Source organism: Rousettus aegyptiacus, unplaced genomic scaffold (genome assembly GCF_014176215.1).
Source record: "Rousettus aegyptiacus isolate mRouAeg1 unplaced genomic scaffold, mRouAeg1.p scaffold_m13_p_17, whole genome shotgun sequence".
Classification (NCBI taxonomy): Eukaryota; Metazoa; Chordata; class Mammalia; order Chiroptera; family Pteropodidae; genus Rousettus; species Rousettus aegyptiacus.
The window spans coordinates 29882275-29900489 of record NW_023416292.1 but is presented as its reverse complement, the minus strand read 5'-3'; the positions used below and the strand labels follow the sequence as shown (position 1 = coordinate 29900489).

At 39.9% G+C, this 18215-nt stretch overlaps 1 protein-coding gene across 1 annotated transcript in view; it reads right to left on the bottom strand.

The window, feature by feature from the left end:
• The window catches only part of SPAG17 (sperm associated antigen 17), a 128992-nt gene that overhangs the window by 42826 nt on the left and 67951 nt on the right, over positions 1–18215 (bottom strand). The window contains exons 16-22 of the mRNA XM_036235029.1: positions 12911–12972; positions 12218–12331; positions 7425–7579; positions 6506–6687; positions 4849–4946; positions 2248–2487; positions 1045–1156 (exon numbers count right to left, since the gene is read on the bottom strand). Coding sequence (XP_036090922.1) covers positions 1045–1156; positions 2248–2487; positions 4849–4946; positions 6506–6687; positions 7425–7579; positions 12218–12331; positions 12911–12972 — 963 coding nt within the window. The remainder of the gene's footprint in view (positions 1–1044; positions 1157–2247; positions 2488–4848; positions 4947–6505; positions 6688–7424; positions 7580–12217; positions 12332–12910; positions 12973–18215) is intronic.

Genomic DNA, 18215 nt, shown 5'->3' with positions numbered 1-18215 from the left:
ACGATTTCATATAGGGAAGGGCATCCAACTCTTGCAATGATTTCCTCATTTAATGGTTTCCTCATTAAATTGGTAGTTATTGGATGACAAGAAAGAAAGAAAGAAAGAAAGAAAGAAAGAAAGAAAGAAAGAAAGGAAGGAAAGGAAGGAAGAAAAAGAAAGAAAAGAAGGAAGGAAGAGATTGAGGAGAGGAGAAGGGAAGGACAGGGAGTTGGAAGGGGGCTGGTGTCACAGGCAGAGTGTGGGGGTGGGAGGCTCGTGCTGTCCCTTGCGGGGTGCATAATCTTGCGTATGTTAAACAGGGTCCTGCTCACATTCCCTCCGAAGCAACCTCCTCACGGCTCTCAGGGTCAAGGCCACCCACCAGACAACAAGCTGTCAGATGAAGCCCAGGTCCTCACACCCAGCTGAGGGATCTTTTTTAAAGCACTGTGGAAAGATAAGCCCTGCAAGATGGCTCTGATAGCATCCCCGAGGACAGCTCTGCTCTTCCCTTGGAATAATTAAGCATTTCCTCTAGGGATTTTCCAGCCCAGGTCCTCCTCAGCTCACTTGCAAGACCCCTCTCCCACTTAAAGACTTCCGAGTCCAGAGGCACTTTCGCTATAGCTAAAATAACTGGATATTGGCGGCATGACCCCACGCTCTGTGCTCTGGGGCCCAAACCAGAAGTATGTGCTCCGAACTCACACTATGTGTTTGGCTTCTGGGACAGCACTATGTGTTGCAATTAATGTTATTAACTATTTGCTTCTTGCAGTTACTGTTATACTATTTCCCAATGGTATACAGATATTTTAACATGTTAACATCTAGAACACTTGTATTAGTGTGCGCCAGCCAACCTTGCAGTTGGCCTGTGCCTTGCAGCGTCTATTGTAACGAAAGAACGTGGAGTCTGCAAATGCTGAGTGTGGCGCAGACACGAATCGCAGTGGGCACATCACCACTCTCTCCTGTCACACTCCGGGGGACAAAGGCTCGACGTGATCTCAAATGGGTTAACATCTTCCAAGCCATTAACCAGCCACTTTCAAAATGTACCTTTTTCGAATGTTGTCTTTTCTACTTCAATCTGCCCTCCGTCCGAAGGATACAGATAACAATTTGTTCCCGAGATTTGGGTGGGTATATTTCCCATATTGTATCCAAGAAACTGGAAGAGAAAATACCACACTTTGAGTGTGGAACTGCACCTGCCAGAAAACCAGCCCCTCTGTGCGAGCCCATTCGAGCCACCGCAGGCTTACTTTCTGCACAAGGATCTGTCGCCGGCAGACTCAGAGACCAGTGTCCCTATCATCTCTAGCACCTCCTGTCATGCTCCGGTGATGGGCAGAACTAAAGGGGGTCCATGACCTTAAGCTCTGTTCACTGGCGCACGCTCCCAACCCAGTGCAAATGCGGCATTGAGCAATGCGGGAAGAACTCGGTTTCTCTTTCACTGGCTGCTCATGTTCTAAAGTGAACTGATAAATCAAGCAGTATCGACACTTTACACTTTGGGAGGTCATAAGGTAAAGGCTTTTTTCTTTTCTTTTTCTTTCTTTTCTTTCTTTCTTTCTTTCTTTCTTTCTTTCTTTCTTTCTTTCTTTCTTTCTTTCTTTCTTTCTTTCTTTTTTTTTTTATCGAGTATTGCTAAGAGAGCTCTAAGCGATTCCGACACATGCTAAACTTGAGAACAACTTGGCTTTGGGTATAGCAGCTGAGAGGGATAAGGGCTGTTATGTTTCTTTCCATTTCTTCCCCATTAGGTTTTATGCACACAACTGCTTTGGGGAGAGACTGGCAAAGGGAAGGCTTTACAAAAGCATATGGACAAAACCCAGGGGACAGACAGGCAACTGAATGCACTCAGCAAGTCCTATCATGCGAGGCAGAGAAAGCCAACCTTTGTGTCCACTTTGGCTTATCACAGCTACTTATTTACATGAACCTGAAAATGCTTTTGTGTCAAATTTCCACTTTCACTGTCCTTCCTTGGAAACCTAGCTTCCTGGCATGCAGGAAGGTTTGGCCTGGGGGCTGCTCCTCTCTTGGTGACTGGACACAAAGAAGTAGCAGGTATCAGAGGGTGGAACACAGGACTGAGATCGTGTGTGCTGAAGAAAGCCCCAGGCCTTCGCTGGTGGCAGTGAAGACTGGGAACCTACTGTTTCCCAAAAAGCTGTCCCCTCCACCCACCCCCCCCCCAAAAAAACCCAATTATTAAAGACCCAATAAAGCTTCTGAGAAAGCTGGCTTTACCGAATAAGCTCTCTTGGGTTCCGGCTGCCGGACGAGCTTCGCCGGTTCTTCTGGGATCTTTGCTTGCTCTTCTTTCAATTTTTCCTTGGAAACGGATTTTTTCTTCATAGTCTTAACCTCTGCTTTGTCTATATTTTCCCTGCCTTTCTTTTTACCACCGTCTTTACTCTTCTTTTCTGCCTTTTTTTCTTCCTTTAAGCGTTCCTCTTCTGCTAATCGGTCTTGTTCTTCTTTCCATGCCTGTAAACACATTTAAAAAATGTAACAGGGTTTTGAAACAAATTCCATCCCCGTAAGGTCCATTCTGGGGAATATTTAATATAATTTTTGTAAGTAGTATCTGACCAATCGAAATACTGAACTAGGAGCCTCGGAGACATCCTCGAGTCTCTTTCCCTCAGCCAACTTCTGTGAAGGAAACCCTGACCGTTCTTTTCAGAGATCTCTCTCCACTTCAGCTCCTTCTCTCTCTCTGTTATAATTTTCTTTAGTTTGAGTCTTTTTGTCTTTGGCCTGAACTATCGCATCAGCCTCTGAGCTGGTCTCCCCGCATCCTATACTTTTCAACATTAGTCCAATCCCCAACTTAGGTCCTAAACATGGTTACTCGGCAATTTGGTAGACTAGATGTCCAAAGAAATATTCTCGGCATAAATTATGGATAAACTGTAACCACAGATAACAATTATCCATACATTACGGGTAAAATGTAAAAATCATCATTGCAATGCATAGCAGGACTGGCGCCAGGTGAAGGATACGAGAAAGCGCTAACTCAGCGAGGGAGGTGAGCACTATATCGGCAAAGGCTGGAGATACTGAAATTATCAAACAGGGGATATAAAAATAAGTCTTTTCACATGTCAAATAAAGTAAAGTCGGCATCAAAAGTGTAAGTAAGAAACAAGAGAGTATCAAAAACAACAAGGTGAGTTTGAAATTCCTCCTGGAAAAAGTACTTTTGAAAAGGCAAGTTTTGAAGCAATAACAGCTGAGACACGTCCAGAGCTGATGAAAGACACTAGTTCCGACATTCAGAAAGGCCAGGGAAGCAAAAGCAGAAAGTAACAGCAGTGTGCTGGACTCGGATCACATGACTAAAAAGAGTTTATTTTTATATTTTTAGGAATTTTGCGAGCCAGTTAACCACAGCTGTTGTTAAAAATTTAATCATTTAAATGCACAAATCCTCAGGGAAAAGCGGAAGGAACTGCCACCAGGCAAACACTCCTGCCACCAGCACCAAGTCAAGAAGCAGACTGTCTCCAGCGCCCCAGAAGCCCCGCCTCACGCCTCTTCCCAAACACCAGCCACTCCCGCTGCCCCCCACACGACCCCGACACAACCACGATCCTGAACCTGCGACGCTCTCGCTCAGCCTTGCCGGCTTTTGGACCTTATGTAAATAAAATCGTACGTAATGTATATATTCTTTTAACTCTTTTTTGCTTAACGTGGTGCTTGTGAGATTCATTTCATGGTTCTGGGTGCAGTTAGCCATAGGTCATTCACTTCCAGAGCTACACAGTATTTCATCACATGATTTCATCAGGAAATCACACCAGGCATCCTACTGACGAATATTTGCATTGTTTCTGGTTTGGGAAGAGTTAAAAACAATGGTGCAAGAACAATTTGTCCATGTGTCTTGGTGGACAGGTAGGCATTTCTATTAGGAACATACTTTGGAGTAGAATTTTTAGGCTAAAGAGAATTGTCTGCTTAACTCCAGTGGATACTCCAGTGGATACTGGAGTTAAGCAGACAATTTCTCTTTAGGCTAACAATGTCCATTTTTCCAAAGTGGAAGTGTCAATTTACACCTCAACAAACAGTGTAAGAATTCACTTTATTTCATATATTTGGCCAAAATTTGGCATTGTGTCTTTTAAATTTTAGCAAGAATTGATTGATTCGACTGCATAAAAGTTAAATCTTTCTTCATAAATAGAAACATAAATGGTAGTTATTAATGAGGTAATCATTTAATAAGTTATGATATATCTAAATTATAAACTAATGTATTGCTATGAAAATAAGTTAGATCTCTAGATACTGTCTGGAGTGATATTCATATACATTGCTAAGCAAAAACGCACGTGGAAAGTGAAAAAAAAAACAAATCTAAATCAAAACCAAATAGACGATAACCTTCTTTACATATGTGCATGCATGTTTATATGAGCAGAGAAAATACCAAATTGTTAATATTTCTTACTTCAGGGGCTTTGGAGAGCTAATGCAGTTTTAATTTATTCTGAAAGCATAAATTACTTTTGTAATTAAAAATTCCAACTAAAAACAAACACCTGCCAGCGAAGCAGAAAGTATACCAAACACGAACGAGGCGGTGCCCTGGATCTGCGTTATTTTAAAAATGAATGACACAGCTCCCATTCCTTAAAGGCTTGTCTCTGGTACAGGAGACAGCTTGGTAGGGACACTGTCCTTTCATTGCAGATTCAATTATTTATTCAATTATTCAATTATTTCTGAGAGTTTAGCAAAAAGATTGTTTCCCTTTACACCACACAAACTCTTTAGCCCAAAGGATTTCTGTGTTTGCGATTAATCGGTGTCCTTTGTCTTTCCTTGGATTACCTTGAGAGAGCCTTCTAAAATGAAAGGAATTTTTTCCTTCTCTTTCTCTTTTTCTTTTTCTGCATCCGCTATCTCCGTTTTGCTCATTCCTTTGTTACCTATAACCAGAGAGAATTAAACTTCTTAGTAATTCTCTAAAACAAAGTTTCATAGAAGAACCAAATGTCCAGGTTGTAGGGGATCTCAAAGGCTCCAAGTTCAACCCCCCATTCCTTCACCTCTGAATTCTCTCTCGCCACTGCCAGAGTGGGTGTGTGAAGTGGAACTGAGCTCCTTTGGGTAGGGAAAGCTTGCGGTCAGTAGCGGCAGCGTAGTCCAGTCTCGGCATGTTAAGACTTTGAAGCTTTTACAGATCTGGACTCTCTCTCCCTAGAGCTTTCACCTAATTAACCCTGGTTTAACCCCTTAGACCATACAGAACAAATCTAACTTTCCCTTCCATATTAAAGTCCTACTCTTGCCATCGTAGAATCATTCTGTTTTGGATTTACATCTCTCCTGACTTGTGAGGTTGCAAACTGAATGCAATATCTACTGGGTGCATTTCAATCCCAAATCGACCAGTTTCTGGATCTTCTCAACCACCTAGCTAGTTAGTAAGCTTTTGGTTCTGTTCAGAGACAGCATAAGGAAAAAGCAATCAACCCATGACTTTTTTCCTGCTGGGCACGATCGTGTGAGGGAGGCCCTGCTTCTCTTTTTTCTAGTCTCATCCATTAATCCGGGTATCGGTGCTCTCCTGCTGAGCCTCCATGAGGAGGAAGGCCCAGCCGATGGACAGATGACATTTAAGCCATTAAGGTGGATGGCCGATGATTCATCATCGACCTTGTTTTCTAAGTTCTATCTTAGAATCAAGCCAAGCACAAATTCCTTTGGTAATGGATGAGGTGCAAAAATGGCGGAAATTATACAGCTTTGCTTCCTTATGAGAAATCACTCTCAATTTTTTGCTATTAGAACTAATGAATCTTATTAACATGGAGCTTTCTCTTTGCACAAACTCGATGAAATACTCTCATTTTCCAGACCAATTATCTCATCGTTTCATTTTTTTACATCAGGTGTCTGCCCTCCCTTCGTCGGCCTCTTCTCCCTTCCCGTGACAGCATCGAAACCATGGGAATCGACAACAGAAACAAAGATGCATATTGATCCCATAGTCCGTCAAGTCCCAGCACAGGCCCTGAAAAATCCCTTTTCCCTTTACTTTTAGATTCCTACCTCCAGTTAGTCTTGGGGCTCTTCCGTTTGCTCTTCTATGAAAGACCTATTTTAACCTCACTTTTGGAATCTATAATTATTCTAATGGAGACATACTGACTCCAAATTTACTTCATATGTTGTCAACAAATCTTAAGATAGCTGAATTTCTCAATCCTATCAAAATAAAGGTATCTGTCATGTCCCTCACATCACATTTGATCTGCACAACAGATCGAATCTTCCGGATCTGGCAAGGAGGCAGGGTCAACGCCCCTCAGGCATGCTCTCATCACACCTGGGACACAGCTATTCCATGTTTTAGAGACAGGGAAGTGTCACAGGAATTTTGTGGGCAACTCTTTTTAATCCTGGAATATTCACAATCCCGATTAAATTAAGAAATAGAAGAATGTCTTTGGATTTTATGTATAAAGTATAACAGCTTGCTTACTTTTAGATTTTTTAATCGAAAAAATTTTGCTAGAAGAAACAATTTTGGTAGTAGCAGCATATTTCGATTCCTGCTCAGCCTTTGTCTTAGCGATTTCCTCAGCCATTTTGGATTCCTGATATATAGCTTCTTCTTTTATGATCCAGTCTTGAATGGATTTTGTAACAAGTTCCAAGTAATTCCTTATAAAACCAAGAAGAGCAGATGGCAACATTAGTTAAAGTCAATAAATGCTTAAGACATTGACTGTGCAAATGAACTTTTCCAAACGAACTGATCCTAAATTGTCCATTTAACAAATGTAATAGATTCGGGTCTATCTAGATATATTTTGTACAAAGTAGTCAAATACAAATATCCAGTTAGCATATGAAAAACATCCAACTTCATTCACAATTAAAGACATGTAAATTTAAAAATGATATATAGTTCTACCAGAGTCAAGGATTAAAACGTTTGATAATACCAAGAGTTGATGACAGTTTGGAGAAAGGATCACTCTCCAGACTGTGAATTATACAGTGCAATCTCTTTTTAGGACAATTTTATAGCACAATAGAAACTCGGTTTTAATTGACCGCCAGCTAAATGATTCACGGGATTAACTGAAACACTCCAGTCTTGCTATAAAATTGGCCCTGTGAATACCCACATCCTAAATACTATGCCCTAAGCTGCTCCTGCACACATGCTCACATTAGTGAGTTTTTAATTACCAGGAGTCAGTCATATTTGCTCCCAAATCCATTTATTCTATTAATATTGATTACTGTAATTATTTTAAACTAAATGGACCGAATCGACAGTACCACACGAATGTACTCATGGAGCTGAACTACCTAGCTGAGGCTAAGGAACCAAAGACTAAGTGACTGAGTAACTAACAAGCTCACCGAACTAAGATAACTAAGTTGGTTACCTGAATCCGACATTGGAGTGAAGAGCGATGTTCCAACATTCACAATGCAGACGCTGGCTGTTCATCGGGTTATGAAAGACTAACAGCAGAGAGTTGTCTTGGGTGTGGTAATAAGAATCGATACACTTGTACTGCTGATTAGCTTCCTGAAGAACCTGAAAATCAAAATAATCGCAGCGTCGTGTCTTCGTTTCCCCAAGGGAAGGGTCTCTTGCTAGAGCATTTCTCTGTCCCCTGCTCTTCCTCCCCTTGTCCCTACACTGTTAGCTGAGATGAGAGCATAAGCGCTGGATATTTTTTGGAGCATTTCCGCAACACTTAAAGAAAAATGAATACTAGCCTCCAGGCATAGAGGCATTTACTCAGGTGTTTCCCATTAAGGCTAGGCGAATAATTAAGGCATAGTTACTGATTTAAATTTTCCATGTTTTCATGTAGATCATCTCATTTTTTCATCATTTAAAGTTCCAGATAAATAGGTACAACTGTTTTTCCCGTTTCAAAATATTAAGACTCTCATTTTCGGCATAAACAGGGGGCAGAGAGAAGATAAGAGATTTGCCCAAGGACTCTTAAGTTCTGGTGCCCGGGCTGACAGCTTCTTTTGACTGGAACTGCCGCCATTCACACTCCAAGGAGCACTCTCTGCTACATCAGGCTGTTTTAGAGGAACGAGCGAGCATTCTTCCTGACACGTACTGTTTCTACGTGACTTCTAACCCTGGCCTTTTCCAAAACATTCTGCCCACAGCCACCGAGAGGGGCATCATGGGCAGCTCGTTGTCCTGTTTTCATCCCAATCAACATGAGGAATTATGTCCACAGGAAAAGAAATTAGACAGCTGTGGCTTCTTGTTTTTGTTTTTATTTTCGAAATCAATCCAGCTTTGAGTTCTCTACCGCTTAGATGATCTGAAGGCATGGAATCCCATATTATGTTAGGAAAGGCCTGTTTTACTTTTGCTTTCAATCTTACAGTGGTGGCATAACCAAAATAATATTTATTTCTCCAATCTAGTCCCTTGTTGGAGTGTCTTTATGAAGTGGAATTTAAACTTTTTCATCTCGTCTCTGAGAACCAATACAAGAAACACACTTGATGTTTTTTGCATTAAGAAAAAATTTCTTTTTGTAGGGTGCTATCCATTGTTTTACTTTGAAAGGCAATTTCCTTTCAGATTTTAAACCCCCAAAACAAATAGTATGTTTCCTTGTGATGAACGTGTACCTTTCCTTCCAGTAAAGCACTCTGCGATCATCGTGTTTCACATTTAATTTGGCTGCTATGATATACAGCACTAAGTTTCTCAGAGCTCTGGTTGGTCTTGATGTTTTAAAAATTTTCATATTATATCTCTCTTCTCCTTTTTTGCACCTTAGCTTTTACCTATTATGCTGATTAATATTGTTGGTCTCATTAATGAATTAGTGAATTCTTTCATTAAAAATAAACACCTACTACGTGTCAGGCAGCGTGGAGGTTCTAGGAAAACAAAAATGAGTAAGACAGATAAGATACGCCTCTAAAATCTGACTGAAATGTTTATAGATCACCCTGGAATCCAGAGAGGCGGCATACGACGACGAAACTGCTGCGACATCTGACGGGAGAACGGGGTGGAGCGGGGCAAGAACGGAAGTGGGCTGCTAACTGGGGGGCGCTGCAGCAGAGCGACAGGCAGAGGGCGGAACAAGGGAGCAACAGCGCAGAGGGCGAAAGCTCGAGGGTGTATTCTGAGGTGCGCCCCTCGACACGTGCTGATGGACCAGGCCGAAGTAAAGGATGACCCACTGTCAATAAAGGTTCGATGGCGACGTTTTCTGAGACGGATGAGGGGAGAAGCAAGCTTACGAGTTTCACGTGGGGCACTAAATTTGAGAGGCCAATGCAAAATTCAAGTGGAATTTGGAGTTTGTTACACTGGTGTGGAGCTCATGAGAGAGATAATTTGCAGATAAACCTTTAGGAGTCATTAGCATTAGGTCACCTATAATAAATAAAATCATTAAAATAACGTTTATAGAACAGAGAAGATGGTTCAGAGCTAGGACTCGAGGCATCCGGCACTTCACTTTTCGTGAAGAAGAAGTCGACGAAATTCCAAATGGAGCACGGAGGACAAATACGGCATGGTGTCCTCAAAACCAAGAGTGAAGAATGTCTCACGAGGAAGTGACCCGCTCTGTGATGCTGTTAAAAGGTTAAGGAAGATAAAGATAAGTGTCTGCTAGATTTGGCAGGACAATTATTGGTGCCCTTGAAAAGTGCAGCTTCGTAGAGTGGTGAGGACGGAGCCCAACTGAAGTAAAATAAGGTCCGAAATAAACCTCCAGTTAAAGATGGACGAGTCAGTACATGCATTCCCTGAGCTTTACTAAAAAACAAAAACAAACAAACAAAACCAACAAATAAACAAAAAAAAAACAGTAAAATTATTGGTTTTTAATATAACAAAGTCGAAGTCCACAGGAGAAGAGACAAAAGCGACAAGGTTTAGTGAGAAGTGACTTAGCAGCACATAGAAAGCCAAATCCTCATGTTAATTTTAGCCATCTTATTTGTGTACAGAAATGCAGGAAGGTTCAGAAAACGGCAGTACTAGGTACCTCTGAGAGTGAGGCAAAGTGACATTGAAAATAGGAAGATAACTCTAAAGTCTTTTGAAGAAGCTTTTAAGGCCTCCGAAAGCCCTGGACAGCCACATCTCCAGAACCAAAAGACGAAGTACTGGATACTAGGAGGGCAGTTCGGTCCAGGAAGACCAACTCCAGAATAACAGTATTTCCGGAAAGAAAAAATAGAAAAAATTAAGGGGATGAGATTGTCAAAGAAATGATTATAGAACGCTTCCCAGTATCCAGAGACAGGAATTTGGGTTTCACTGTGCTCACCAGCACAGCGCTCAGAAATAGGGCCAAGCCGAAGGATGCTACCAGGAAATCTAGACTACCGGAACAAAGAGAAGATCTTAAAAAGCCTTTAGAGAGAAGGGGAAAACAGACTCAAACAAATGATCAGGAATCAGAATTTCATTATTTTTCTCGAGGAAAATCCGGGAAGCTACACTGGTGAGAAATGCCTTCAAAATTCTGAGCGAAAATGCTTTTTAACTGAGTGGTTTATATAAAGTAAAACTGTCATCCAAATGTGAGGGTAGAATTAGGATGTTTCAAATGTCCAGGGCCTCAGTAGTTTACCTGCTACATATCTGGATTCAGGAATCGATGGGAGGAGGTGTCCCCTACCAAAAGGGCGTAACCTGAGAGTGAGGGAGACATGACATTCAGGAAACGGAGCCTCCGGCTGGAGAGAGAGAGAGGCGAAGCATGTGGCCAGGATCACAGTAAAGGGCAGGCCGGGACCACAGCTGCGCAGCAGGCCAGAGGGTGAGCGGGAGCTCAGAGCACATGGGAGAGAGATCACAGGCAATAAAACCGACAGAACACTTGTTAGGTCTAAAGGCATTAAGAGGAGATTTGCTCTTTGGTAGAGAGTTTGGGGGAGGGGGGGAGAGCAATGATAAATGCATAATAAACAAACTAAAAAATGAGAAAATGAAGTCCAAGAAAAACAGAAATTGTGTCAAAAAAGGAAATGTAATATACAACACGGTTTGGCTGTGAATAATATTTATACAATTGAAATAAAGTAAATATTGAATACAGATCTAACTGAAAATTATGATCTAGTTGACGGTGTTGGGGAATGGCAAGGAAAAGTGCTAATGTCAGTGCAGGAGTATACGAGTGTGTATGTGTATATGCGTGCGTGCACGCACACGCATGTGCATGTTGGACGGGGGTGGGCAGAGTTGTTGTCTCAAGAGGGAGTCAATTGATGACGATGCTCAAAAACAAACCTAAACAAAATACACTTGTTATTTAGAGTTAGTTGAGATTAAGTGACAAAAGAAGCAGGTAAATGGCTTGAGGGTCTGTTCATCCGGGAACCTGGGCATGGGGCGGAAGGGAGCTGCTGTTTTTCATAAGACTCTGAAGAACTTTCTAGCCTTAAAAATATGTGGACGTAAAACACTGATAAAAGGACCATGGAAATTAAAAAGAAAAAAGAGTACAGGTTTGTGCATAAAATGTAAACAAAAGGAGTTAGTTTTTGGATTACTCATTATTTTGCAGAGTGCCCAGGAGCACAAATTCCGGGGTCAGATTTTTTGAGTTCATATCCTGACCAGCTTCTCTCACTGACCAGCCAGGTGACCTTGGACGAGTCGCTATTGGTCAAAGTGCCTCGTTAAATCGTTTCCTATTTAAATAGTTTCTACTTCACAGAATTATTGAGAGGATTAAATAAACTAAAATACATATTTAATCATCGTCTAGCATATGGTAGATGCTCCATAAATGTTAGCTCTTTTTTTTTTAACTTATTTTTAAAATGTTAGCTCTTGTAGGTTCCATTAACCTGTTAATTGCATCAGAAAATACTTTGAAATGTAGTAAAAACCGAACAGAACTGACAGGCAATATAGGAAAAAAATGAGGCTGCCCCCCAAAAAGGCCTTATTTTTTTTTTCAAGAAAATATGTGCAGCAGTCATGCACATTTCTCTTTTCTCTTAAAAGATTTTATAAAAACAACCTTTTGGAAAGTACATTTTAAACTATTTTGGAGGTTCCCTGGGCACGCGCAGCTCGATCTGGGAATAAACTCATTTTACAGCCGAAGTACAGGGGAATATTGATCTGAATTAGATCCGAGAGTGACCCAGGAGTGAACTGTTCTACGTCACACCTTGACACCCCGAACCCCGCCAGCTCATGGCCCAGTGCTACCTGCAGCAGGACCTTCGGCTTAAAATGCTCAGTGAAGCTCCAGTCCGTTAGGCTGCGCTGCTGTGTTTTCCTTATGTCCTCCAACTCTGCTTCCACGGTCATCTTCTTGGGTTTCTAAAAAATCACAGGAACACGGTTTCAGCTTTAATTTGCGTAAGTTCCAAATGGAACCTTCCATCAACTGACCGGCATGCACTCCATCTAATTGGGGAAATCTGCATATGTATAAATCCATATGGCAACATTTTAGGGGAAGCGCTGCCAGAAAGAGTATGCCTTTGACTTTTTTTTTTTTTATGGGCAACATAATCTAAATATTTTTATTGTTAGGTTATACTCTTCTGAGTCCTGTTAGCAATTATAGGCAGGTTTTTCTGAACTCACTTCAAGACAGTATTAGTTCTACACGGCTGTATGGTCAGCAGGTGTTTGTGAGGTTGCCAAGCCACATTGTCTAGAGAGGAGCATGGAGCTTGGAAGTTTTGCTCAACCCAGCTAGTGAAATTAACTCCTTTCTCTCCAGTTGGAGCTGGCCTGGGGATGACTGAATGATCCCTTGCCTTCTCTGGCATCTGCCTTCTCCTGCTAAGCATCTTTTCTATTTTTTTTTTTTTTTAACGTTTCTTATTCTGGGTCACGGTTTTTTCCTATCATCTTACTTGCATCTACATTTTTAGGAAAATAATGTCTTACCTTTTCAAGAGGATCAGCCTCTGTGACTGCTTCATCTTTGATCTCGTTACTCGTGGTCTGCTCTGTAAATCAAAGACACCAACATCCAGTTGCGTTTGGGCTTTGTTCTTGCCTTTGGCTGTGCCCGTTTGTTGCCCACATGATCTGTGTTTCGGTGCTGAAAAGGTAATTCCTGACAGGCAAGTTTCATGCCTCCAAAAAGGGTGTTTGTGTCAATAATTCTACACTGTCGTTCACCTAGAAAAGTTACACTAAACCCTTTGGAAAGAACCCAGCTTCCTACATGATACATTCCTAAACTGTATCAGATATTCCGCCTTCCGACTGTCTCTCTCACTTCTTACAATGTACCTTTACCTTTACAAGTTGTAAATATTTACTGATTAAACTATATCAACTCCACACTGTTTGTCTTGTCATGCTGGCTACTATCACAAAGCCTTTTCAAACTTCTATGGGTCCTGTCTTGTGAATGGCAGACAAGGTCAGGGACAGAGTAGGTCAGGGGCAGCAGATGTATGAAAAGAACTACCAGATAAATGTACCTCCTCTTAGAAAATGATACAATTTCCCCATCCTGCAGAGCTCTTCTTCCATTCGCTAATCATTTGTTGATGTAAAAGCCATCTAATGAGCATCTGGTAGGTTTATAGATGGAGTTTAACAAAAGGTAGTTACATGAATAACTGAATGGGTGGCTGGACTCCACAGCGCCATACCATGGACCAGTATGAGTCATGCGCAATAGCTCTCCTTGTGACCAACGAGTGTCCTCATTGGATGACTGGGGTTGAGATACATCCTTGGCTGGGGAGCAAACAGCCGTATTAATGACCAGAGAGAACAGACTCGTGCTGTTGCTTTCCATGTCACCATGCTTTAGTAATTCCTAAAGTTAAGTTACCAGAAAAAGAGTCCCACGATAAATAAGCTAAACCAAGATGAACATCTCTACTGTGAACATCTCAGAATTTGTGATAAGCTCTTTTGATTGTGAATCTCTGAGAGAGAAATGGATAAAGTGTATAAATCTGACAAAATAAATGGAGTAGGAGATAAATATTAAAACTTATTTGTGGTGCCGCTGAATAACCAGGCCACCCTGACTTTTGATCACCCTCAGAGCAATAGAAAATCAATCCCTACAGTGTGCATCATACGTGAAATGGCTCCAGCTCAACTCTCCAAACCCATTTCCTTCCCCTCTTCCTTGCTCACTCTGCTCCAGCCTCGCTGGCCTGCTCGCTGCGTCTTGAAGCTCTTGCACTGGCTTTTCTCTCTGCCTGGCATGTTTTGCTTTGAGATATTCACCTGCCTCAAACTCTTATTTCATTGATATTGTTGCACAAATGTTACCTCCTCAAAAGTCTTCTGTCTCACAGAATTTATCAGTACCTGATACTATTTGTGTATGTCTGTCTCTGCATCTCAAATGTGAATTCCTAAGAGAGAAAGAAATTATCTTATTTTCCCTAACTGTAACCTGAGCACATGGTAAGAACTCAGTTAATTTTTTTTTTTTTTGATTGAAGAGGGGAACTCTACATTGTATATTGAAACCAGGAATACATATGTAGAGAGAGCATAAATGTGGAAGAAACCCTACAACAAAATCTTATGTGGGGGTAAACATAAGATTTGTGGTAAACAGAACCATATCTGGACTTCCAGAGGGAGTAATTAATTATGTCTAACAAGGAGGGGCCAATGTTTTTCTTTCTTTTAGAAGCGTAGCCACTTACATTTTCACAACTAGCTCCATTTTGCCTTGGACTGGTGAAGGTGACATCATGAAGGCTCAAGTTTGATTTAAGGGAAAACTATAAAGTCAGCTCAGCTCAGTATTTATATAAATACATCCACTCAAGAGAAAACTCAGGCCAACTGAACTCTAAATAGACCATGGTGTCCCATGTGTCCTTGAAACAATTGATACGAAATCTGTGGAATAAAAATTATTCTATTCTGTGGTCTGCCAGATTTCCGGGAGATTTGATATTCCCCTCTGTGTCTAAAGATCCAGCAAAAGAAGTTTCCAGTTTAGAAAATATGTTCTAAAAAATTGTGCATCAGTTATTTTGTCAAAAGGGAGAACATTCTAAAGCTAATCTGAACTCTTTAATAGTAGAGTAAAATCATTTTTTCTGTCTGATTTCGGCTTTCAACCGCATAACCCTTTGACAGTGTGATTCAGTAGTTTTTAACACATCTGGAAATGGATGCGTTCTCATCCCTTTGAAAAACAGCTTTCCTAATCTGTTTTACTTTAGAGATAACAAGATCCCTCTGCAAAGCAGTTACTTTATTAAAAAAACACCCAACAAGCATAAAGGGCACATCTAAACCTATAGCCTCATGGTTATCAACTCTCAGCTTTTTCATAAATATCCAATAGGCCTTGTCAAGTTCAAAAACAGTCTCAGATGGAAATCCAGCGTTTGGTTAAGAAAAGCACAAATATTCAGCCCTTCACGTCCAGAGACAGGCTTTTATATGTATTTGATGCTAAGATGGTTGTGTAGGAAATACATGAACGGTTTCTGCTTTGTTTAAAGAGATTTAAAGTGGCTGCTTTAGAAAGGAGATCTAGAGTTAAGGGAAAAATGCAGGATAAACAACAAAACACTTCCTTATACTCAACAGCCATGGTGAGGCACGAAGCCTCGATGCCCTCTCCCATTCAAATATACGTTCCCCAATCTGGGCCAACATATACCAGGTAGCATCCCTTACAGGTTGTGGGTTTAGCTCTCAGGATTGCTCAGCCTCTAGGATACACTGAAAATTTTCAGTACTGATAATTTAGGAAGTTGTTGTAATTATCTACTTTCAACCAGGATTGAAAACTCCACTTTATGTGGTTTGACCACCAGGTGGCAAAAGTTGCCTGAGGAAAACTATATACCAGTTGTTCTAAAGGAACCAAAACAAACACAAAGAAAAAAAAAAAACAAAAACCCAGGTCTTCGATCTCTCCTGGCTTTTTCTGGCTCCATATTAACTCAAACTGACTTCTTTGTCATGTGTTTATATTTCCATAGGATGCACTAATGCCATAATACCCCAGGTTAACTTACTTGGCTTAGGTTTTTGTGAGCTAGCTAATAGGTAAGGGTACCTAGATCAGAGAAAGAAGGAACATTTCCTACTGGGAAGGAAGGAAGACCTGAAGGTAACAAAATCAGGACAAGTATAAGCATAAAGAAGACTACGAATATGGTTAAGCCATTAGATGCAGCACAAAGAATTTCCGGACCAAGGAAAGCAACAAGCCACAGTGGAGTAAGCTCCGGCTGGGAGTCAGATGGCCCTCTGCTGGAACCCTGACTTCCCCTCTGGGTCTTCATGTCCTTGTCTTTAAAACTGGGATAGTAGTATCTTCTTCATAGGCTTGATGCTCATGGAGAGTAGCAGTTATTATACGTAAAATACCTTAGCATAGTGCTTGGGTAATATTAAATAAATGCTATCTCCTTCCCTCCTCTGTCTTACTGAGTTGGAAAACATCTCCAATGTAATATTAAATACAGGTGTTTATAGTGGATAGCCTTCTGATCTCAAGGAAAATCTTTTGACTTCTCATCTTGATATAGAATTTTGTAATAATTAAAAAAAATCTTTACAAAGTATAGTAATTTTCCTTCTATTACTAGTTTACTAAGATATTTTGCATAAGTTGCTATAAGATTTTAAGTGCTTTTTATGATCCTATTGAGATGATTATATTGTTTTGCTCATTAATGTACTAATTGATAAATTATATTGAATTTTACAATGTATGTTTTTTCTCTTCTATTTTGTTATAAAAACAACTTGTTTGTGATGTATTGTTATCATTCTGTATATTGCTAGGTCAGTTGCTTATGTTTTATTCGGGATTTTGCATCTATTTTCATGAATAAGTTTTATTTATTTATTTGTTTGCTTGCTTATCTATCTATCTATCTATCTATCTATCTATCTATCTATCTATCTATCTATCTATATTTTGCTGTGCTATTCTTGATAGTTGTTGTATTATAAGGTTGATGGTACTTTCATAAAATGAGTAGGGGAAGATACCCTTTTTTTATTTCCTGAGATAATTTTTACTAAGATTAGAATTATTTTTGAATTGTTTATTATCACTAGTCAAATGAGATCAATTGGGTTTGGCATGTCCTGTTTGAGAATATTTTAATTATTGATTTAATTTATTTAAATGGTTACAAGATTATTTGGGTATTCTATTTCTTCTTGAGTCACTGTTGGCAAGTTATACTTTTCTAGTAATTCATTTATTTTACTTTTAGATTTAATGGAATAAAGTTATGTACTCTTACTATCTTTTAAATTTCTGAATGATCAAAGAGAAGCCCATTTCTTTATTCCTGATATAGCTTTATTTTTAATATGGTTATTCATGCTTCTCTTTTTTCTGTTGGCCTTTTATAAAAGATTTATTAATTTTAAATCTTTTCAAAGAACCAAACTTTTGTATTATTTGTTCTTCCTTATTGCATCTATATTTTCTTTGTCATTGGTTTACTCTTATTTTTATTTTTTTCCTTTTACTTTATTTGAATTTATTTTGTTCATCTTTATCCAACTACTTAAAGTTTGCCTAGTTAATTTTTAGCTATCTTTTTAAAATGTATTCAGTTAAAACTGTAAGCTTCTCTCTGAGTATCTCTTGCTGTAGCTGCATTCTACACATTTTGACATTCAACATTTTAATTATCATTCAGTTCAAAATATTTCCTAGTTTCTATTGTAACTTTTTCTTCAAACAAGGTGTTATGTAGAAGTATATTTCTTAATTTAAAAATTTGGGGATTTTCTGATTATTATTTTGTAATTGATATCAACCATAATTTCACTGTGGTCTGAGAACATACCCTATAGTTTTGACCCAGTGAAAATTTGTCGAGCCTTGTTCTGTGTTCCAGTACATAGCTAACGTTTTTAAAATAAACATGCTTATGACCTCTAAGAAGCTGTAGGGTTATGGAGGCTTTAGTATAGGCACATGAATTACTGTAATAAGTGGCAGGAAAAGGTAACTAATGGCATAAAGGAAGCATAGATTGTGATTATGGGAAGGCTGAGGGGGGCATTTCTAGATGGGCACATCTACCAAACCTTTACAGAAGTGCCAATTAACCTAATCAAAATCAAAAAGAGGGTGCTATGGAGGAAAGGCACAGGGATTGAAAGAGCTAAGTCCTGTTTCCTTCACGCGGAGAAAAGGACTTAGTTCTTTTTGACTAGAGCGTGGTGTGAGTGAGCAAAAGGGAAAAAGTGGAAAAGGGTTTGGAAAAGTAAT